The sequence below is a fragment of the Stegostoma tigrinum genome, chromosome 34 (assembly GCF_030684315.1).
Source record: "Stegostoma tigrinum isolate sSteTig4 chromosome 34, sSteTig4.hap1, whole genome shotgun sequence".
In the NCBI taxonomy this organism is placed as follows: Eukaryota; Metazoa; Chordata; class Chondrichthyes; order Orectolobiformes; family Stegostomatidae; genus Stegostoma; species Stegostoma tigrinum.
In genome coordinates this window covers 3,289,829-3,307,819 of record NC_081387.1, presented here as the reverse complement: position 1 = coordinate 3,307,819, position 17,991 = coordinate 3,289,829, and the positions used below count along the sequence as shown (strand labels likewise).

The window sequence follows — 17,991 nt, the reverse complement described above, 5'->3', positions numbered from 1 at the left end:
TCTGTCATAATTGGTGTTTCTCAGACTTTTGATACTTGATACTTGTACAAATAAGTCTTAAGGACTACTGGACTACTATTAACAAATTCTTCCATAATCATGATATCTCTCACATTCACTCTTTTTCTGTAAAACAACTACTAATCCTTTTTTTGGCTTTGAAATTATTTTAAATGAGTGATTAGATTTCCTGCTTATAGGGCTAAGTTTTAATTGATAAGCTTCAGGGACAATCCAATAGGATTGAATATTGCCTTTTTAACAGTTTTATAGCTCGCCGATTGCTCTTCTCACAAACTGGTATACACGCTCATAGCTGTACCTGTCAAGACATTCTATAAAATTAAGGACCAAAATTATTTTGACCACTTCATCTTTCCAGCTACTTTTTCAAATGAACTGAAACATCTTTCCACACCATTCTCTGTAAATTTAGTCACTAATGTAAATTTCTGGTCAAATCAAAGACCTCATTGGAATCAGGATCATCCTCCAAGCTACTATGCCCTTTTCCTTTCCTTACTTTACTCGAAGCTTATCTTTCAGCAGGTCATGTTGTTGAGTTCTCAGCCTCTTTGAAGATCCAGATCTTTTCATTCCATTTCTCCTTCCATTGCTCTTTTTTTTTCTCCTCACTTTCCATTTGTCTTTGTAAATATTGTCTTCAGTTTCTGGAAAATTCTTAACAACAGTCAAAGCCATGTTTAAATCTGATCTCTGAAATATACTTAAGAATCAGTTTTTATCCAGTACCTCCCTGTGCCTATAACATAGTCATTCGGTTGTGCAGAATTCAAGTACTGCCAAAAAAGACATATTTTATCAAAATCTATGGTCGTGCACTCATCAGGAGAATTTACAAGAAATGTCAAATTCAAGGAGATGCAACATTCAGACTGTGTGAGTGAAGAGTGCTGGTTGGCAAGTGAACTCTGATTCATAGAGACATTGCTATGGATAGTGGCTAAGTTAATGATCAGTGACAGAAAATTGTTAAGCTTGTACAAATTTTAAATCAGACAGATTGTCACTGATAGGTAAAGATATTGTTCTGAGAAATTAGCCAGAAAACCACCCTTTTCTGTTAAGTTGAGAATGGTGTAGTCAATACTTTATTTATTGTGAACTGGCCATGGGCATCCGCATGGGCCCCAGCTATGCCTGCCTCTTTGTAGGTTACGTGGAACAGTCCCTCTTCCGCACCTACACAGGCCCCAAACCCCACCTCTTCCTCCGGTACATTGATGACTGTATTGGCGCCGCCTCTTGCTCCCCAGAGGAGCTCGAACAGTTCATCCACTTCACCAACACCTTCCACCCCAACCTTCAGTTCACCTGGGCCATCTCCAGCACATCCCTCACCTTCCTGGACCTCTCAGTCTCCATCTCAGGCAACCAGCTTGTAACTGATGTCCACTTCAAGCCCACCGACTCCCACAGCTACCTAGAATACACCTCCTCCCACCCACCCTCCTGCAAAAATTCCATCCCCTATTCCCAATTCCTCCGCCTCCGCCGCATCTGCTCCCACGACAAGACATTCCACTCCCGCACATCCCAGATGTCCAAGTTCTTTAAGGACCGCAACTTTCCCCCCACGGTGATCGAGAACGCCCTTGACCGCGTCTCCCGCATTTCCCGCGACACATCCCTCACACCCCGCCCCCGCCACAACCGCCCCAAGAGGATCCCCCTCGTTCTCACACACCACCCTACCAACCTCCGGATACAACGCATTATCCTCCGACACTTCCGCCATTTACAATCCGACCCCACCACCCAAGACATTTTTCCATCCCCTCCCCTGTCTGCTTTCCGGAGAGACCACTCTCTCCGCGACTCCCTTGTTCGCTCCACACTGCCCTCCAACCCCACCACACCCGGCACCTTCCCCTGCAACCGCAGGAAATGCTACACTTGTCCCCACACCTCCTCCCTCACCCCCATCCCAGGCCCCAAGATGACATTCCACATCAAGCAGAGGTTCACCTGCACATCTACCAATGTGGTATACTGCATCCACTGTACCCGGTGCGGCTTCCTCTACATTGGGGAAACCAAGCGGAGGCTTGGGGACCGCTTTGCAGAACACCTCCGCTCAGTTCGCAAAAAACAACTGCACCTCCCAGTCGCAAACCATTTCCACTCCCCCTCCCATTCTCTTGATGACATGTCCATCATGGGCCTCCTGCACTGCCACAATGATGCCACCCGAAGGTTGCAGGAACAGCAACTCATATTCCGCCTGGGAACCCTGCAGCCATATGGTATCAATGTGGACTTCACCAGTTTCAAAATCTCCCCTTCCCCTACTGCATCCCTCAACCAGCCCAGTTCGTCCCCTCCCCCCACTGCACCACACAACCAGCCCAGCTCTTCCCCCCCACCCACTGCATCCCAAAACCAGTCCAACCTGTCTCTGCCTCCCTAACCGGTTCTTCCTCTCACCCATCCCTTCCTCCCACCCCAAGCCGCACCCCCCGCTACCTACTAACCTCATCCCACCTCCTTGACCTGTCCGTCTTCCCTGGACTGACCTATCCCCTCCCTACCTCCCCACCTACACTCTCTCCACCTATCTTCTTTACTCTCCATCTTCGGTCCGCCTCCCCCTCTCTCCCTATTTATTCCAGTTCCCTCCCCCCATCCCCCTCTCTGATGAAGGGTCTAGGCCCGAAACGTCAGCTTTTGTGCTCCTGAGATGCTGCTTGGCCTGCTGTGTTCATCCAGCCTCACATTTTATTAGCCAAAAATATATCTTTGTTTCATATGAGCCAGCAGTCCATGGAAAGAATACCTACTGTCATACTAGCACTGAAATTCATATCTACTCATTTATAAGATAGGCAGGACATACTTCTGGCTTGATGGCCATAGCCTGTGAGTGGTGAGAGCTACTCATGTTACTACTGCAAAGTAGCATATTAAACAACTTGCAGCTATTGCTCAATGTTTGTGATTCCTTACCATTCCATGATAACCTGACTTTGATAGGCACTTTTCAGGACCAAAAGTAACATTGTTAGGGCCTTTCATGAACTTGTGTGATATGCAGTGAGCAATAATCTGATCAAGGTAGTTATTATCCACTCAACATCCATACTTTTCTTCCAGCTAGCTTATATAGTCATTTAGTTTAAGTCACATGCTTTCTTGGTAAGGTTGTTCAGAAGTTACTGTTCAAAATGATTTTGCGATATTTCAAGAAGAATTACTTTCACAGAGCTAAAACAAGAATATAAGTTCCCATTTATTAAGAATTTATTGTAAAGCTTTATCATAAATACTGGATGTGTTGCAGCTGTGACAGTCCCTGTTGTCTCACAATATTTGTTGTCTGGTGATGAAGATCGTTCAATGAGCTTCAGCATTTCTGGTCTATGGACGTGGATAATCAGCCAGGAATCTTGTTCCCAATCAGTGAGCTGAACTAGAAAGTCTGTGGAGGGCAGAAAGTGACTGAGCTGTGACAGTCTCTGTTATTTCATAGCATTGCAAGAAGTAACAAGTCAAGAGAATACTCAATGAATGGTAGATCACCAGGAAGCTCAGAGAAACAGAGGGATCTTGGAATGCTTTTCCACAGATCCCTGAAAATGGCTGGACAAGTTAATAGGGTAGTTAATAAAGTATATGGATTGTTTGGCTTTATCAGTCAAGGCACAGATTATAAGAATAGGAAAATTATGTTGGAGCTGTACAGAAACTTTGTTTAGGGCACAGCTGGACTATTGTGTACAGTTCTAAACATCACACAACAGGAAGAATCAAATTACTTTGGAAGGATTGCAGAGGACATTCACAAGCTGTTGCCTGAGATGGAACGTTTCAGCTATGAAGAGCGGCTGGATAGTTTTCTTTGGAGCAGAGAAAGTTGAGGGGGATCAAATTAAGGTGAATAAGATTATGAGAGGCATGGACAAGGTGAATAGAACATAGTTGATCCCCTTAGGCAAAGGTTCAGTAAGGGAGCATAATTTTAAAGTGAAAGGCAGGATGTTTAGAGGGGATTTGAGGAAAATATTATTCATCCAGAAGACAAGGGTCTGGAATGCTGTGGGAAAGTGGAAGTAATGTACGTAGTAGGGTTAGGGTGGTACAGATGACAGAGCTTTTCATCCTTTTGTACTGTACAATTCTCTGATTCACTGTGTAGGTCGCCACATGAACATGAAATGGCCATTTGAACAGAGCCCGAGTGGAAAATCAATTACCACAGCTCTGGACATGATATTGTATAATAATATCACTGAACAGGTTGACTAGAAAATATCTAAACAGAGTTTGCTAGACAGGGGGCTCTTGTGGCACAGTGGTATGGTACCACATCTGGACCTGGAGGCCTGCTGTCAAGTCCCACCTGCCATGTATGTTATAAGGTGTCTGAACAGAGTGGTGAAAATGACGACATAAGTTTAGCTTGAGAGGCCACCGCTCTGCCTTAATAATGGCCACCCATGCTATTCTTCACTTTTAGGAATATTGGAAAGATTTAAAGATTAATAATAACTTATTTGACTATATTAGAAACATAATCCACAACCAGCAAGTTCTGTGACTTGAACTCAGAGTTTTTAACTCAGAGGCAGGAACACTACCCATTGTACCAGAAAATCTCCTATTTTCTCTCTTGTGGATGTTTAATTTCCAATTCACAGGAAGCATAAAGTTTCCATTATAAAGAGATATCTGCATTTATTTATCAACTTGCACCATCTCAAGGCATCAAAAAGCACTTTACAGTGATTTTAGCACTTCTTGAAATGTAGTTAATGGTATAAAGTAGCTAATATGGCATCCAATGTTAGCAGCTTCTCACAAACTGCAGTGTGATCATGACCAGATGATTAGGGCTTGTGACGTGGATCATGGGATCCACTTTCATCAGTCGCTCCACATGGTGGGGGTCGGGGTGGGGAGGGAGCAGTGGAAAGAACCAATCAGAAGCAGTTTCTTTTCCAGCGATTTTTAAAACCTCAGCCAGTGGGCTTTGTTCGTTTGAGGAAAAGGTCTAAAGTTCCTGGAACGGGTCTTTGGAGAACTCAGAGATCCTTTGGGAGAAGTCATCCAAAACTCTATCAGAGATAATGGGAACTGCAGATGCTGGAGAATCCAAGATAATAAAGTGTGAAGCTGGATGAACACAGCAGGCCAAACACTGAGATGCTATTTGGCCTGCTGTGTTCATCCAGCTTCACACTTTATCATCCAAAACTCTGCTTCCCATGTGCTGATTCCCATTCCACATTGGTCCCCGTGCTTGTTGATCTACATTAGGGTCCCTCATAGTTGCTTTTTTTGTAGTCAGACCTTAATCATGCTTCTCTCACCCTGAATTGGCTGTAATAATACATAGCTTTAAAACTAGAACTGTAGTCCCAGTTGGATATGGTATGTGTCTGTTCATAAAGTGGTCACAATTCCAGTTCTTCTATTTTGTATCACTCAGAGTTCTACAACTGAACATTTGAGGACTTCCTGTTCACTGCCACTTAATGGATCCTGTGTGAGAGTGTGATGATACTGTACCTTTAAGAAATGTGTTCTGTCCTGTTTCTCTTGCAGAGGAGTGTTGTCATAGTGCTGGTGAAATGTATCCTTCAGGCGGGCGGTTGGTAACCAGCTTTGAGTTCTTCCTGGATTTGTTTTTAAAATAAGACGCAAGAATCATGAGTGAGTGAGGTCAGGCTCACACAGATCCAAAAGGGCTTTAGTTTTGTTTTCAGTTGGTAGAATAGGTTTTTGTTGCCTGCTGGGGTTGAAAGATTGAGTTCTGTGCTGCTAGAGTGAAGTCTTAGACAGGGAGGCTTCCTCTTAAAAATCAAAAGAGACAGATTGTTTCTTTTGGAGTTTCTGTGTATTGGACTGGAGAGAGAAAGTACGTGAGAAAAATAACTGCGTTGCTGAATTGCCTTAGTTAAGGGTGTGTTTATGGAATGCTGCCTCTATTGGAATAGTTGATGATTAGTGGTTAAATAATAAATTATCTTGTTAAGTATTTCAATAGAGTTTGGCCAATTTTTGTTTTTGTTGTATTTTGAGAGTAAAGGGTGCTTTGATTAAAGCCTTGTGGTGGATCAATTGAATCATATCTGATGCTCATAGTGATTTGGTAATCCTTTTTTATTCTGCCTGACTTTCAGTTTCAGTGCCATTATGAGACCTGGGATGACCTGGGCAGTGAAAAGAAATTGACCAAGTTCTGAAAAATGTCATATTTGATTTGAAATATTAACTCTGTTTCTCTTCGCACAAATGCTTTCAGACTTGCTAAGTTTCTCCATCATTTTCCTTATTTTTGTTTCATATTTCCAGCATCCAGAGTAGTCTGCTTTATTTAAGTAGGTGATGTCAGCTATTGGTCACTATCCAAAGTCCCTGGTGGCATCAAAGAGTATGTTGCAGTCAAATAAGGGAAAAGAAAGGACTTGCATCTGATCCCCCACTCAGATGCTCACTGTGGAACTAACTGTGGAGTCAGCCCTTTTGGCAAAGAGGGAAAATGAGTTTGAGGAAATCTTGTTTCCTCTTCCGGTTTTACCGAAGGATTGCACTGTACTGCAGTGGAGAACACAGAGAGGATATGACACCACAAATAGATCCTAACCATTGCTCAAGGAACAACTGCATGACTCTGGGAAGATATCCAGTCCCTTCACAGCATTGCTTAATACAGAGAAAGTTAGGCGGTGAAACCATCATCTGGAAGTTGGTTTGGTCAGGGAGCTTTGGCATCATCAGCTCTGAAACAGGTCATTGGCGTGGAGCCTTTCATCAGAACCAACCATTCCAAATGTTCAGCTGTGGGTGGTCAGGGTGAGGATGGGAAGAAGTGTTGGTGCCTCCAGGTTGGTGAGAGCTTCAATCATTCACTGAGCCTCATGAATCACTGACTCATTCCAAAAAGTGCAAGGCTGCTGAAGTGTGAGGTGTGTGGGGTCCCCTAACCTGCACCCCAAAACCAGCCCAGCTCGTCCCCTCCCCCCCACTGCATCCCAAAACCAGCCCAGCTTGTCCCCTAACCTGTTCTTCCTCTTACCTATCCCCTCCTCTCACCTCAAGCTGCACCTCCATTTCCTACCTACTAACCTCATCCCGCCTCCTTGACCTGTACGTCCTCCCTGGACTGACCTATCCCCTCCCTACCTCCCCATCTACACTCTCCTCTCCACCTATCTTCTTTTCTCTCCATCTTTGGTCCGCTCCCCCTCTCTATTTATTTCAGAACCCACTCCCCATCCCCCACTCTGATGAAGGGTCTAGGCCTGAAACGTCAGCTTTTGTGCTCCTGAGATGCTGCTTGGCCTGCTGTGTTCATCCAGCTTCACACTTTGTTATTTTGCAAGGTGAAGTTGTTGTCCAACTGTTAACACAAGAGCAGCTCCATGGAAAGTAAACCATTCCAGTGTGAACCATGTGACCCTTCACATCGTCATCCACGCTATTGCAACACCAACATATTCACACTGGAGAGAAACCATTAAAGTGTGAGGTTTGTCACAAGAGTTATGCACAGTCACTTAGCCTGGTACCTCAGCAGCACATTCACACAAGAGAGAGACCATTCACATGCGAGTTATGTGAAGAAACATTTACGCTTTCATCACACCTCTGTGTACACAGATGTAATCATACAGGGGAGAAACCATTCATATTCATGATGTGTGAGATATCATTTTCAAATTCATCACACCTCTACATTCATCAACATATTCACATAGGGGAGAAACTGTTTGTGTGTGAACTCTGTAATAAAGCTTTTGTGATATTGTCAACCTTCCTCATTCACCAGTTGTTTCACAATTCCTTCTGAACTTCTTTCTCTTGACACTAAAACTCTGGCCCCTATTTACTGATCCCTCTATTAAGGAGAAAAGTTTCAAAGAGAAATGTCGAAACATGAAGCAGGAGCAGACAATTCAACCCTTTCAGCCTGTTCTGCCATTCAACATGATCATGGCTGCTTATCCGACTCAGTACACTGTTCCCACTTTCTCCTCATGCCCTTTGATCCCTTTATTCCTAAGAACTATACCATACTCTTTGGAAACATTCAGTGTTTTGGCCTTAACCATTTTCAATGGCAGAGAATTCCAGAGGCTCAACACTCTCTTGATGAAAAAGTTTCTCACTATCTAATCTTTCTATGCCCCTCAAAACTTTGTAAACCTCAGTCAGATTCCTCTCAGCCTTCTCTGTTCAAAGGAAAGCAAACCCAGCCTACGTTGTCTTTTAATTCTTTATTTTCTGGATTTGCCTTTGAGAATCAGCAATGGTTGAACACAACTGGTCTGGACTCAGGAGCTTAGTGCAGCTCGCTTTATTTTGATCCCACAGTTGGGAATTGAGTTGGATAGTGAAGATTTTGATTGTTGATTGACGCTTTCATTACACCTCTGTGTACACAGATGTATTCATACAGGGAAGAAACTATTCATATGCATGATGTGTGAGAAATCATTTTCAAATTAATCACACCTCTACATTCATCAACATGTTCACATAGGGGAGAAACTGTTTGTGTGTGAATTCTGTAATAAAGCTTTGCTGTGAGCTGCTCCTGGAATTCCTCTGTTGGGTCCGGCTGTTTTCAGGCTGAGACATTGATCTTCTTCCTCTTGGACTTTGGGCCTGTGTTCGCTTGGTGCTAGGTGGATATTTATCATTGATCAAACAAGTTGATGATCAGTCCAGCAGCATCAGGCCCACAAATGGATTGAGTGATACAGACATCACTTATAACTTTGAGAAATAGTAGGAACTGCAGTTGCTCGAGAATCTGAGATAACAAGGTGTAGCGCTGGATGAACACAGCAGGCCAAGCAGCATCCGAGGAGCAGAACTCAGATTTAGACCTTACAGAGCAACCTCTGGCATGGTCTTTTTTGCCAGACAAATGCAAGAAAATTACATTACTTATTTCAAAGTGATCAAGCTATTTGATAAACCACGGGGCTCTGTGAATGTGCTCCAATGATTTGAACCTGCTATTGCTCCATGATAACGAATGGGAGCTAAGAGAAGACAGAAACCTTCTAAATCCAGGCTGGTGTTAAAGCTGTGTGATAGTCTTCATTTTATTTATGATCTACCTGACAGTGACTATTCACCTCATCAAAGATCAACTACCCTCTCGTGTCTATATTACATATCATATTCATGGCTAATTCATCTACCTCAGTCACCTCCAAAGCAAAAACTCAACTGACCACCAAATCTACACAATCCACAGTTTGCAGTTCAATGCATTGTTGTATTGCAAAGTGGACAACATTTTGTAAGGTACACACAATCTTCTCAATTCTCTATATCTTTTTATAAGTAAAAAATGACCTTCATCCTCTATCATTAAAATTAGTGTAAGTTATGACCGTCAGACTAAACATGTGGGATTTTAAAGAAACCTCTGCCTGTAGCATTCGGAGAGAGTTTCCTCTGATGTGTATGTGTGTCTTACTGAAATGAGCTGCTGTTGGGAGTGGGAATAGGGGAGAAACAAATGCTGCTTTCTTTGGTGATGTGTATTATAGACAGATTCTCTTCAGGTCACAGGTGTTTGACTAATACCATGGATACCATTTGTACTCCTGCCTTGGAGGACTGTGTCCTGACAGTGGGGAGGGAGTGGGGGTGTGAGTCTCTCCAAACCTGAGTTCCGCCAGCTTATCTTACCTCAACGTAATAATGGTGTGGTATGTTCACCTTTCACTCTTCCAAGATTTATTTCATTTAATGGGAAAGATCCTGAGTCATTTTCAAATGCTTTGTCATTTTGGTTGATTCAAAGTTTAGTATTGTGGTGGCGTTTGTCTGCTGTTTTATCTATCTTCTGTATAGATTTGTAACTCACAGTAAATTTGTCTTTCTTAACCCAAGTGCTCTGATTTGTCAGCACAGTGTGTCCCAATTCATTGAAAGGATCCTATAGTAACAGCCCTGTATTTACTATATTGATCAGTCTCACAGTTGGCATTGTCACCCTCTCCATCAATGGGTTTATAATTTCCAGTTCAGGAAGCAGAATGTGTCCTTAAGAAAAAAAAACCTGTATCTGTATAGCAATTTCCACAAATTCAGGGTGTTCAAAATCTCTTTACAACCAATGACATATTTTTGAAGTGTTATTTGTTACGGTTTTTTTTTAGGAAATGCAGTATATACTGCACAGTGAACTCCCCTAAACAGTGATGTCATAATGATCACATAATTTGTTTTCCTGACATTCATCATGGCATATCATGGCATCCTTATTGACCATGACATCAGGGATATCTCATTTGCTCTTTGACAGTTCAGTGATATGGGATTTTTTAAATTAACCTGATTGGTTTAATTTATCTGAAAGATGGTACCTCTGAAAGTGCAGCATTCCCTCAGTCTCCACTGGAGTGTCAGCCTCATTGCTCAAATCTCTGGACTGAATCTTAAACCTCGTAACTTTTGACTTAGCGATGAGAGTGCTAACTAAGCCATGTATGACAAAGACACAATATGCCCTCAGAGCCCTCAACATTGACTCTGGATCCCATGAAGTCTCATGACTTCATGATAAACATGGGTAAGGAAACCTTCTGCTGATTACCAGGAACCTGATGAATTAGTACTCATCCATATTGAGCATGTTGGAAGAAGCACTGAAGGTGGCAAGGACATAAAAAGTGCTCTAGGTAGGGGATTTCAATGTTATACACAGAGCTAAGCTCTGCAGTGTTGCCACATCCAGCCACGAATGGTGGTGGACAATTGAAAACTGACTGGAGGAGGAGGGTCCACAAATGTCCCACCCTCAAAGGAAGAGCCCAGTACATCAGTGCAAAAGAGAAGGCTGAAGCATTCACAGCAATCTTCAGCCAGAAGTGCCAAGTGGATGATCCATATTGGCCTTCTCCGGTGGTCTCCAGGATCACAGATACCAGTCTTCAGCCAGTTAGATTCACTGCATGTCATATCAAGAACTGGTTGGAGGCTCTGAATACGGCAAAGGCTATCAGCCATGACAACATTCTAGCAGTAGTATTAAAGACTTGTCTTCCTGAACTTGCCATTCTCCTTGCCTATTGAGTAGTTAGAGGACTGGCATCTACCTGACCTTGTGGCCAGGTATGTAATGTACACAAAAACCAGGTTAAATCAAACCCAACCAATTACCACCCCATCAGTCTACTCTTGATCATCAGGAAAGTGATGGAAGGTGTCATCAACAGTGCTATCAAGCAGCACCTGTTCAACAATAAATTGCTCAGTGATGCCCAGTTTAGGTTTCACAAGGGCCACTCAGCTCTTGACCTCATTATAATCTTGGTTCAAACATAAACAAAAGAGCTGAGTTCCAGAGGTGAGGTGAGAGTGACACCAAGACCACATTACATCAAGTATGCATCAAGGAGCCTTAGCACAACTCAAATTCATGGGTATCAGGGACTACTAAGCTGGTTGGAGTCTCACCTGGCACATAAGTAGATGATTCTGGTTGTTGGAGGTCAGTCAGTCTGGAGATCCTCAGACTAGTATCCTAGGCCCAACCACCTTCAGCTGATTCATCAAAGACTTTCTCTCCATCATAATATGAGGATGTTTTCTGATAATTACACAATGTTCCTCAGATACTGAAGCAGCCCATGTTCAAATGTAACAAGATCTGGACAATATCCGGGCCTAGGCTGACAAATGACATGTAGCATCTGCACTGTACAAATGCCAGGCAATGACCATCTCCACTGCCATGTAGCATCACATGCACATTCTGGACCTCCCTCTCCAACAGCATTGCAACACACTGGCTCAGGGCTGCACTACTCTGCAGTTCCACTTGAACTTCTGGCTCATTTGTCGTATTAACAAGAAACTTTTTCTTTTCCTTTCTGGATTCAAAACCCACAAAATGCAACAACTCAAAGATACCCATGGCCCTCTGGAAGCTTCCTCTTCTCCCCTTCGCCCTGGCTGCATTCCATCTCCCAACCTCACCACCGCACCCCCCGCCCACCATGTCCTGTCGAGTATTCACCATCTCTCCTAACCTTCTGCTCTCCGATGCTGGATGCTCCGTACTCAGCAAAGGTCTCACTTTATTCCTCTGCGTCGCCACCTTATCAAAATTTGGGCACGAAATGATGTCAAACTTTTCTTCCACTGTCTTCACCGCTGTGCTCATTTCTTTGGACAAGAGTCCTCTTCCCATCCCACAGACCCCTTCGCCCAGTTCCAACACTCTCCCTCCACCTGGACCCCTCTCTCTGGCCTTTTATCTGCACTCGATCTGTTCATTGAGAACTGTCGATGTGATATTAGTTGCCTGAACCTCTCTGCCCCCACCCCCCCTCCAAACTGACTGCACTCTGTGCACTCAGATCTAACCCTTACTTTGTCATTAAGCCTGCCAATAAAGGTGGTGCTGTTATAGTCTGGCATACTGACCTCTACTTAGCAGAAGCTGAGCGCCAACTCTCAGATAGCTACTCCTAACTTCCCCTGGACTATAACCACACCATGGCACATCAGGCCATTGTATCCACTATGGTAACTGACCTCATTTCATTTGGCGATCTCCCCGACTCTGCTTCCAAGCTTATAGTCCCCCAACCCCATGCAGCTCGTTTCTGCCTCCTGCCTAAAATCCACAAACAGGACTGTCCGGGCAGACCCACTGTTTTAGCCTGGTTGTGCCCCACTCATTTCTTCCTACCTTGACTCAGTCTTCTCCCCCCGGTCCAATCCCTATGCACATACATCCATGATTCCTCTAACGCCTTATGCTGGTTTCAAAACTTCCAGTTTACCAAGGACATGCAATCCTTTTACACGTCTATTCCCCACCAGGAGGGTCTTAGGACTCTCCGCTTCGTCCTGGAGCAAAGACCTGAACCATCCCACCAACCACCACCCTCCTCCGCTTGGCCAAGCTCATCCTCACTCTCAACAACTTCTCTTTTAACTCCTCCCCTTTTCTTCAGGTAAGAGCGTTTGCCATGGGTACCCTCATGGGCCCTAGTTATGCCTGCCTCTTCATGGCATACGTGGAACAGTCCTTGTTGCAGTCCTATTCCAGCCCCCACACACAACTCTTTCTCTGATACATCGATGATATCAAAATGATTTGTCACACACCTTGCACGTGAATGGTTTCTCTTCTGTGTGAATCCTCCGATGGAGTAGGAGTCTTGATTTGTTGCACACCTCATATTTGAACAGTTTCTCCCCTGTGCGGATACTTTGGTGTCTGCAGAGGTTCTCTGACTGTGTGAATGAAATGTTGCACGTGTTACACGAGTGGTTTCCCCTGTGTGTGAACACGTTGATGTTTCCGGAGTTCCAGTAAAGTTGAGAATGATTGGTCACACACCTCATATTTGAATGGTTTCTCCCGTGTGAATATGGTAGTGTGTGTAGAGGCTCCCTGACTGTGAGAATGATTTGACACACGCCTCACACCTGAATGATTTCTTCCCCGTTTGAATATGTTGGCGTTTATGGACCATCAATGCCTGCAAAGATGATTTGTCGCATACCTCGTGAACAGTTTCCTTCCTGTGTGAATGAACCAATGTTTCAACAAACCTGACAACTGTGCAAAGTTCTTGTCACACAGCTCACTTGTGAATGGTTTCTCCCCTGTGTGAATGTGCTTATGATTTTTTATTTAGTTATGAGCCATCAACAAAACTCAGCCTGGAAATCCGAAGGGAAATAAACACACTCAATATCCCAACAGACAGCTCCAGTCAAACAGTTCAGCATAAAGCACCGAGTAAACAGCTGTCTCAGCTGGATCTTCTCACACAGCATAAGGGACGTTTCCACCCTTGATTGCCCACAGGACAGTCAGACTGCCTGAAGACTAGTGTGGATATTATGGGATACAATTTGTATAAAAGCTGCTCCTTCACTCACCATCTCCTCACTTGGTTTTCACTAGGAAGTGAACCAGCTCTGGAAGAGGAAGAGGAGAGAATGGGCAGAGTGGGTGGGCTCTCCGATTGACATCTTTCACAGTCAACCCAAATATTTCTGCAGCAACATGAGTTTCCGGAAGCTTGGGAAACTGACCGGTGAAATGGAGGTGACTTTGAGCAGCAGATCAGGTGGAGATTTAAACTTGTCATTGTGCTAACTGAGCAAAACCTCACTTATTGCTCTCTATTCCCACAGTGGTGCACTTGTTCCTTGGGTGATGATCAGGATCTTTTTGTGGTGTATCACCTCTGTCAGTAATCTCTGTAGAGGACCGTGTATTCCTTCTGGAAAACAGGAAAAGGAAACATGATTTCCTCTAACTTGCTCTCCTACTTTGCAGAAGGAGCTAAGTCCTCTTTGAGAGACTGTTCCAAATTGAGTGCTAATCTGCTATTCCCCAGTGTGGCGGGTCAGATACAAATGGTACCAATGCAGAAGGAAGCATTTGGGGTTGAATATCCACTCTATATTGGTTGAGGAGGCTACAACGTTTGATACACATGCTGAAATCAAGATTGGTTGAAAATGGAAGTGCTTGTGGAGTCGCCAGGTCTTGTTTTAACATAAGTGATTGGTTGAGAAATAAGCGTAATTAATTTGACAGGACATGCATGTGCTACTCAGTTAATGGATCAGCACACAGCACAAACAAAACAAAAAGGTATAAACAATTGTGTAATCACACAAAGGAAGCTCTGTAAAGAGGCATGATGCTATCATAACTCACCATAAAAGTAAGACGTTAACTCTAGTTGGGAACCATAAACCTGAAGCCTATAACTGATAAGGGATGGTATTCGAACATTCTCATTGTACAAGTATTGTACAAAACACCAGGATCAAACAACACAAATTATTAAACTGAGTTAAACGAAATGAGAAATTAAACATCCTTTTATTGATAAAATGTTAACAAAGGGTATGACTGAAAAAAAGAGAAAGATAAAGGAACCATGATAAATCATCACAAGTTAACTGGGGGGATACATTTCCAAGTTTCATAAAGGAAATATTCACCAAATAATGAAGGAATAACGTTAAAATGATACACAAGACTATTGTACATTTGCAAAGCAGGGGATCAAAACAAAATAAAAAACAAGACCCTTTCACTGAAAATTTCAGAAATATATGAAACTCATAGATTATTCTTCTCAAATTTTTTTTCCACTGGGAGGAGACATCTTACCCATTTTTTCTTCACCTGTGGGATATAGACATCACTGGCTGGTCAGTATTTTTATTGCCATCCCAAGTTCCCCTTGAAAAGGTGGTGTTGAGCTGCCTTCTTGAACTGCTGCAGTCCTCACACTGTAGGTTGACCCACAATGCCTTTAGGAAGGGAATTCCAGGATTTTAACCCAGCAACAATGAAGTAATGGCGATATATTTCCAAATTAGGATGGTGACTAGGTTGGAGATGAACTTGAAGATGGTGGTGTTCCCATGTATCTGCTACCCTTGTCCTCATGAATGGAGTGGTCGTGCGTTGGAAGGTGCTGTCTAAGGATCTTTGGTGAATTTCTGCAATGCATCATGTAGATAGTATATACTGCTGTGACTGAGTGTTGGTGGTGGAGGAAGTGGATATTTGTGGATTGTCACTAGTCATGCAGGCTGCTTTGTCCTCGATGGTGTCAAGCTTCTTGAGTGTTGTTGGAGCTGCACCCAATCAGGGAAATGGAGTGTATTCCATCACTCCTGACTTGCGACTTGTAGATGGACAAGTCTTGGCGAGTCAAGAGGTGAGTTATTCGCCACAGTATTCCTAGCTCTGACCTGCTCCTGTAACCGCTATGCTTTTGTGAGTCCAATTGAGTTTCTAGTTAATGGTAACACCCAGGATGTTGATAATGGAGGATTCAGTGATAGGAACATCATTAAATTTCAACGGCCAGTGAATAGACTATCTCTTATTGGTGATAGCCTGGCATTTGTGTGGCACAAATGTTACTTGCCAGTTGTCAACCCAAGCCTAAATACTGACCAGATCTTGCTGCATTTGAACATGAATTGTTTCAGTATCTGAGGAGTTGTGGGTGATGCTGAACATTGTGCAATCATCAGCAAACATCCCCACTTCTGAGCTTATGTTGGATGGAAACATTTGGGGTTAAATATCCACTCTATTATTGGTTGAGAAGGCTGAACATGGTTGGGCCAAGGATACTATTCTGAGGAACATCAGCAGAGATATCCTGGAGCAGAGATGACTGACCTCTGACAATCATAGCCATCTTCGTATATATCACGTCTGACTCTAACCAGCAGAGAGTTTGCCTTCTAATGCCTGTTGATTCCAGTTTTGCTAGGAACCACCAAATCCTCGTGATCAGCATCATCTGCACTGCTCTCCACTAGAGTCCAGTGATTAGCACTGTCTGCAATATTCTCAACCAGATCCCTGTGAACAGCACCGTATGTGCCACCCTCTTCCAGACACAGAGATCACCACCATCTGCACTGCTCTGTACCAGATCCTGGTCATCAGCATCGTGTGCACCACCCTTTCCCATGCTCCAAGATTAGTATTATCTGTTCTGCTGATTCCCAGTGATCAGGACCATTTGTACCGCCTTCTGCCAGACTCCAGTTATCAGTACTATTTACACCAGCCTCTCCTGGGCCCCGGTGATCAGTGCCATATTAGACTAGGTTAGATTAGATTCCCTACAGTGTGGAAACAGGCCCTTCGGCCCAACAAGTCCACACCGCCCCTCAAAGCATCCCAAACACACCCATCCCCCTGTAACCCACACACCCCTGAACACTATGGGCAATTTAGCATGGCCAATCCACCTAGCCTGCACATCTTTGGACTGTGGAAGGAAACCAGAGCACCCAGAGGAAACCCACGCAGACACGGGGAGAATGTGCAAACTCCACACAGTCAGTCGCCTGAGGTTGGAATCGAACCCGGGTCCCTGGTGTTGTGAGGCTGCAGTGCTAACCACTGAGCCACCGTGTCGCCCCATATGCACTATCCTGTTTTGTTGATCTGCACTGGCTGCCATCTTGGATAAAGATAGGGAAGGGTCACAAGGAGGACAGTGTGAAGGTCATCCTAGGAAACTCACAGACATCTCTGAACAGAAAACAATTCCTCTCCTTCGTGTCATATGTAATGGCCATCTGAGAATATTCCATGTGAATTCATTCACAGTGGGTCATGCAGTAATGCTCTCATTGTCAAGAAAATAGACATCACACCCATATTCAGGAAGGTGAGGGAGCTGATGTTCAGCCGGTTAGGGTCAAAGTCCATCAAGTACTAGTTATGCCTGGGTGGAACACAGCATTCCCCAGAGAGAGAGAGAGAGAATGGGCACAATCATCCAACTGGACTGCATATTGAACAATATTGCTCTCAAACAAGATCTATATTGGGTCAGCTGAGGATAGAAACCAGGAGAGGTGAATTGACCAGGACATCTCATGAGAAATGAATTAACTGGGACATCTGGGAGGGGAACTGAACAAAATGAATATTGAACCTTTAAATTAGACCTGTGAGGGCTTGAGATTGCACAGGAGTTGACTTTTAGACAGGGCAGGACTGTCAGTTTTGAATTCATGGACCATTAGCTCGCACAATGAACACCACCTCATTCTGGATTCATCAAAATACTCTGCACGTATTTTTAAAACTCTCCAAGGAACTGGGCAATCTCATTCCCTTTTGGGCCACTCATTCTCATGCGTGTCCCTTCATGTGTCCCTTCATATTGTGTCTCTCACTTTCATCTCCTCTCTCCTCTGCCTCTCCTTTCTGTTTCACTGCCTTCTGTGTAGGTGCTGATCCCACCACTGCATGTCACAACTGCCTTGGATGCAGTGGGTTTTCCTCTTCTGATCTGCTGTCAAACACATACGAGGCTACACATCGCACACTTATATTGTAAGTTTGAAAGCTTCTGAGGATGAAAGATGCTATTCCCACACTAGAAATCTCTGTCAAACATATTTACCAGGGGAACTGAGACAGCAGCTGCAATAAGTGAGGTTTTGTTCAGATGGGACAATGACAAGTTTAAATCT

General features: G+C 43.8%; 2 protein-coding genes across 3 annotated transcripts in view; one reads left to right on the top strand and one right to left on the bottom strand.

Annotated features, from left to right (window-relative positions):
- The window catches only part of LOC125446383 (zinc finger protein 271-like), a 53,287-nt gene that overhangs the window by 18,533 nt on the left and 16,763 nt on the right, over nt 1–17,991 (bottom strand). The window contains exons 1-2 of one of the 2 annotated variants that reach the window (XR_009442930.1): nt 5,530–5,670; nt 3,315–3,439 (exon numbers count right to left, since the gene is read on the bottom strand). The exons of the other annotated variant lie outside the window; for it this stretch is intronic. The gene's annotated coding sequence lies outside the window, so the exon portion shown is untranslated. Of the gene's footprint in view, nt 1–3,314; nt 3,440–5,529; nt 5,671–17,991 lie in introns of those variants that run through there. 2 annotated transcript variants of the gene reach the window in all.
- LOC125446372 (zinc finger protein 91-like) overlaps nt 1–17,991 on the top strand; it is a 70,297-nt gene that overhangs the window by 44,512 nt on the left and 7,794 nt on the right. Inside the window, exon 3 of the mRNA XM_059639708.1 lies at nt 7,452–7,615. Within this exon, the coding sequence (XP_059495691.1) occupies nt 7,452–7,615 (164 nt within the window). The remainder of the gene's footprint in view (nt 1–7,451; nt 7,616–17,991) is intronic.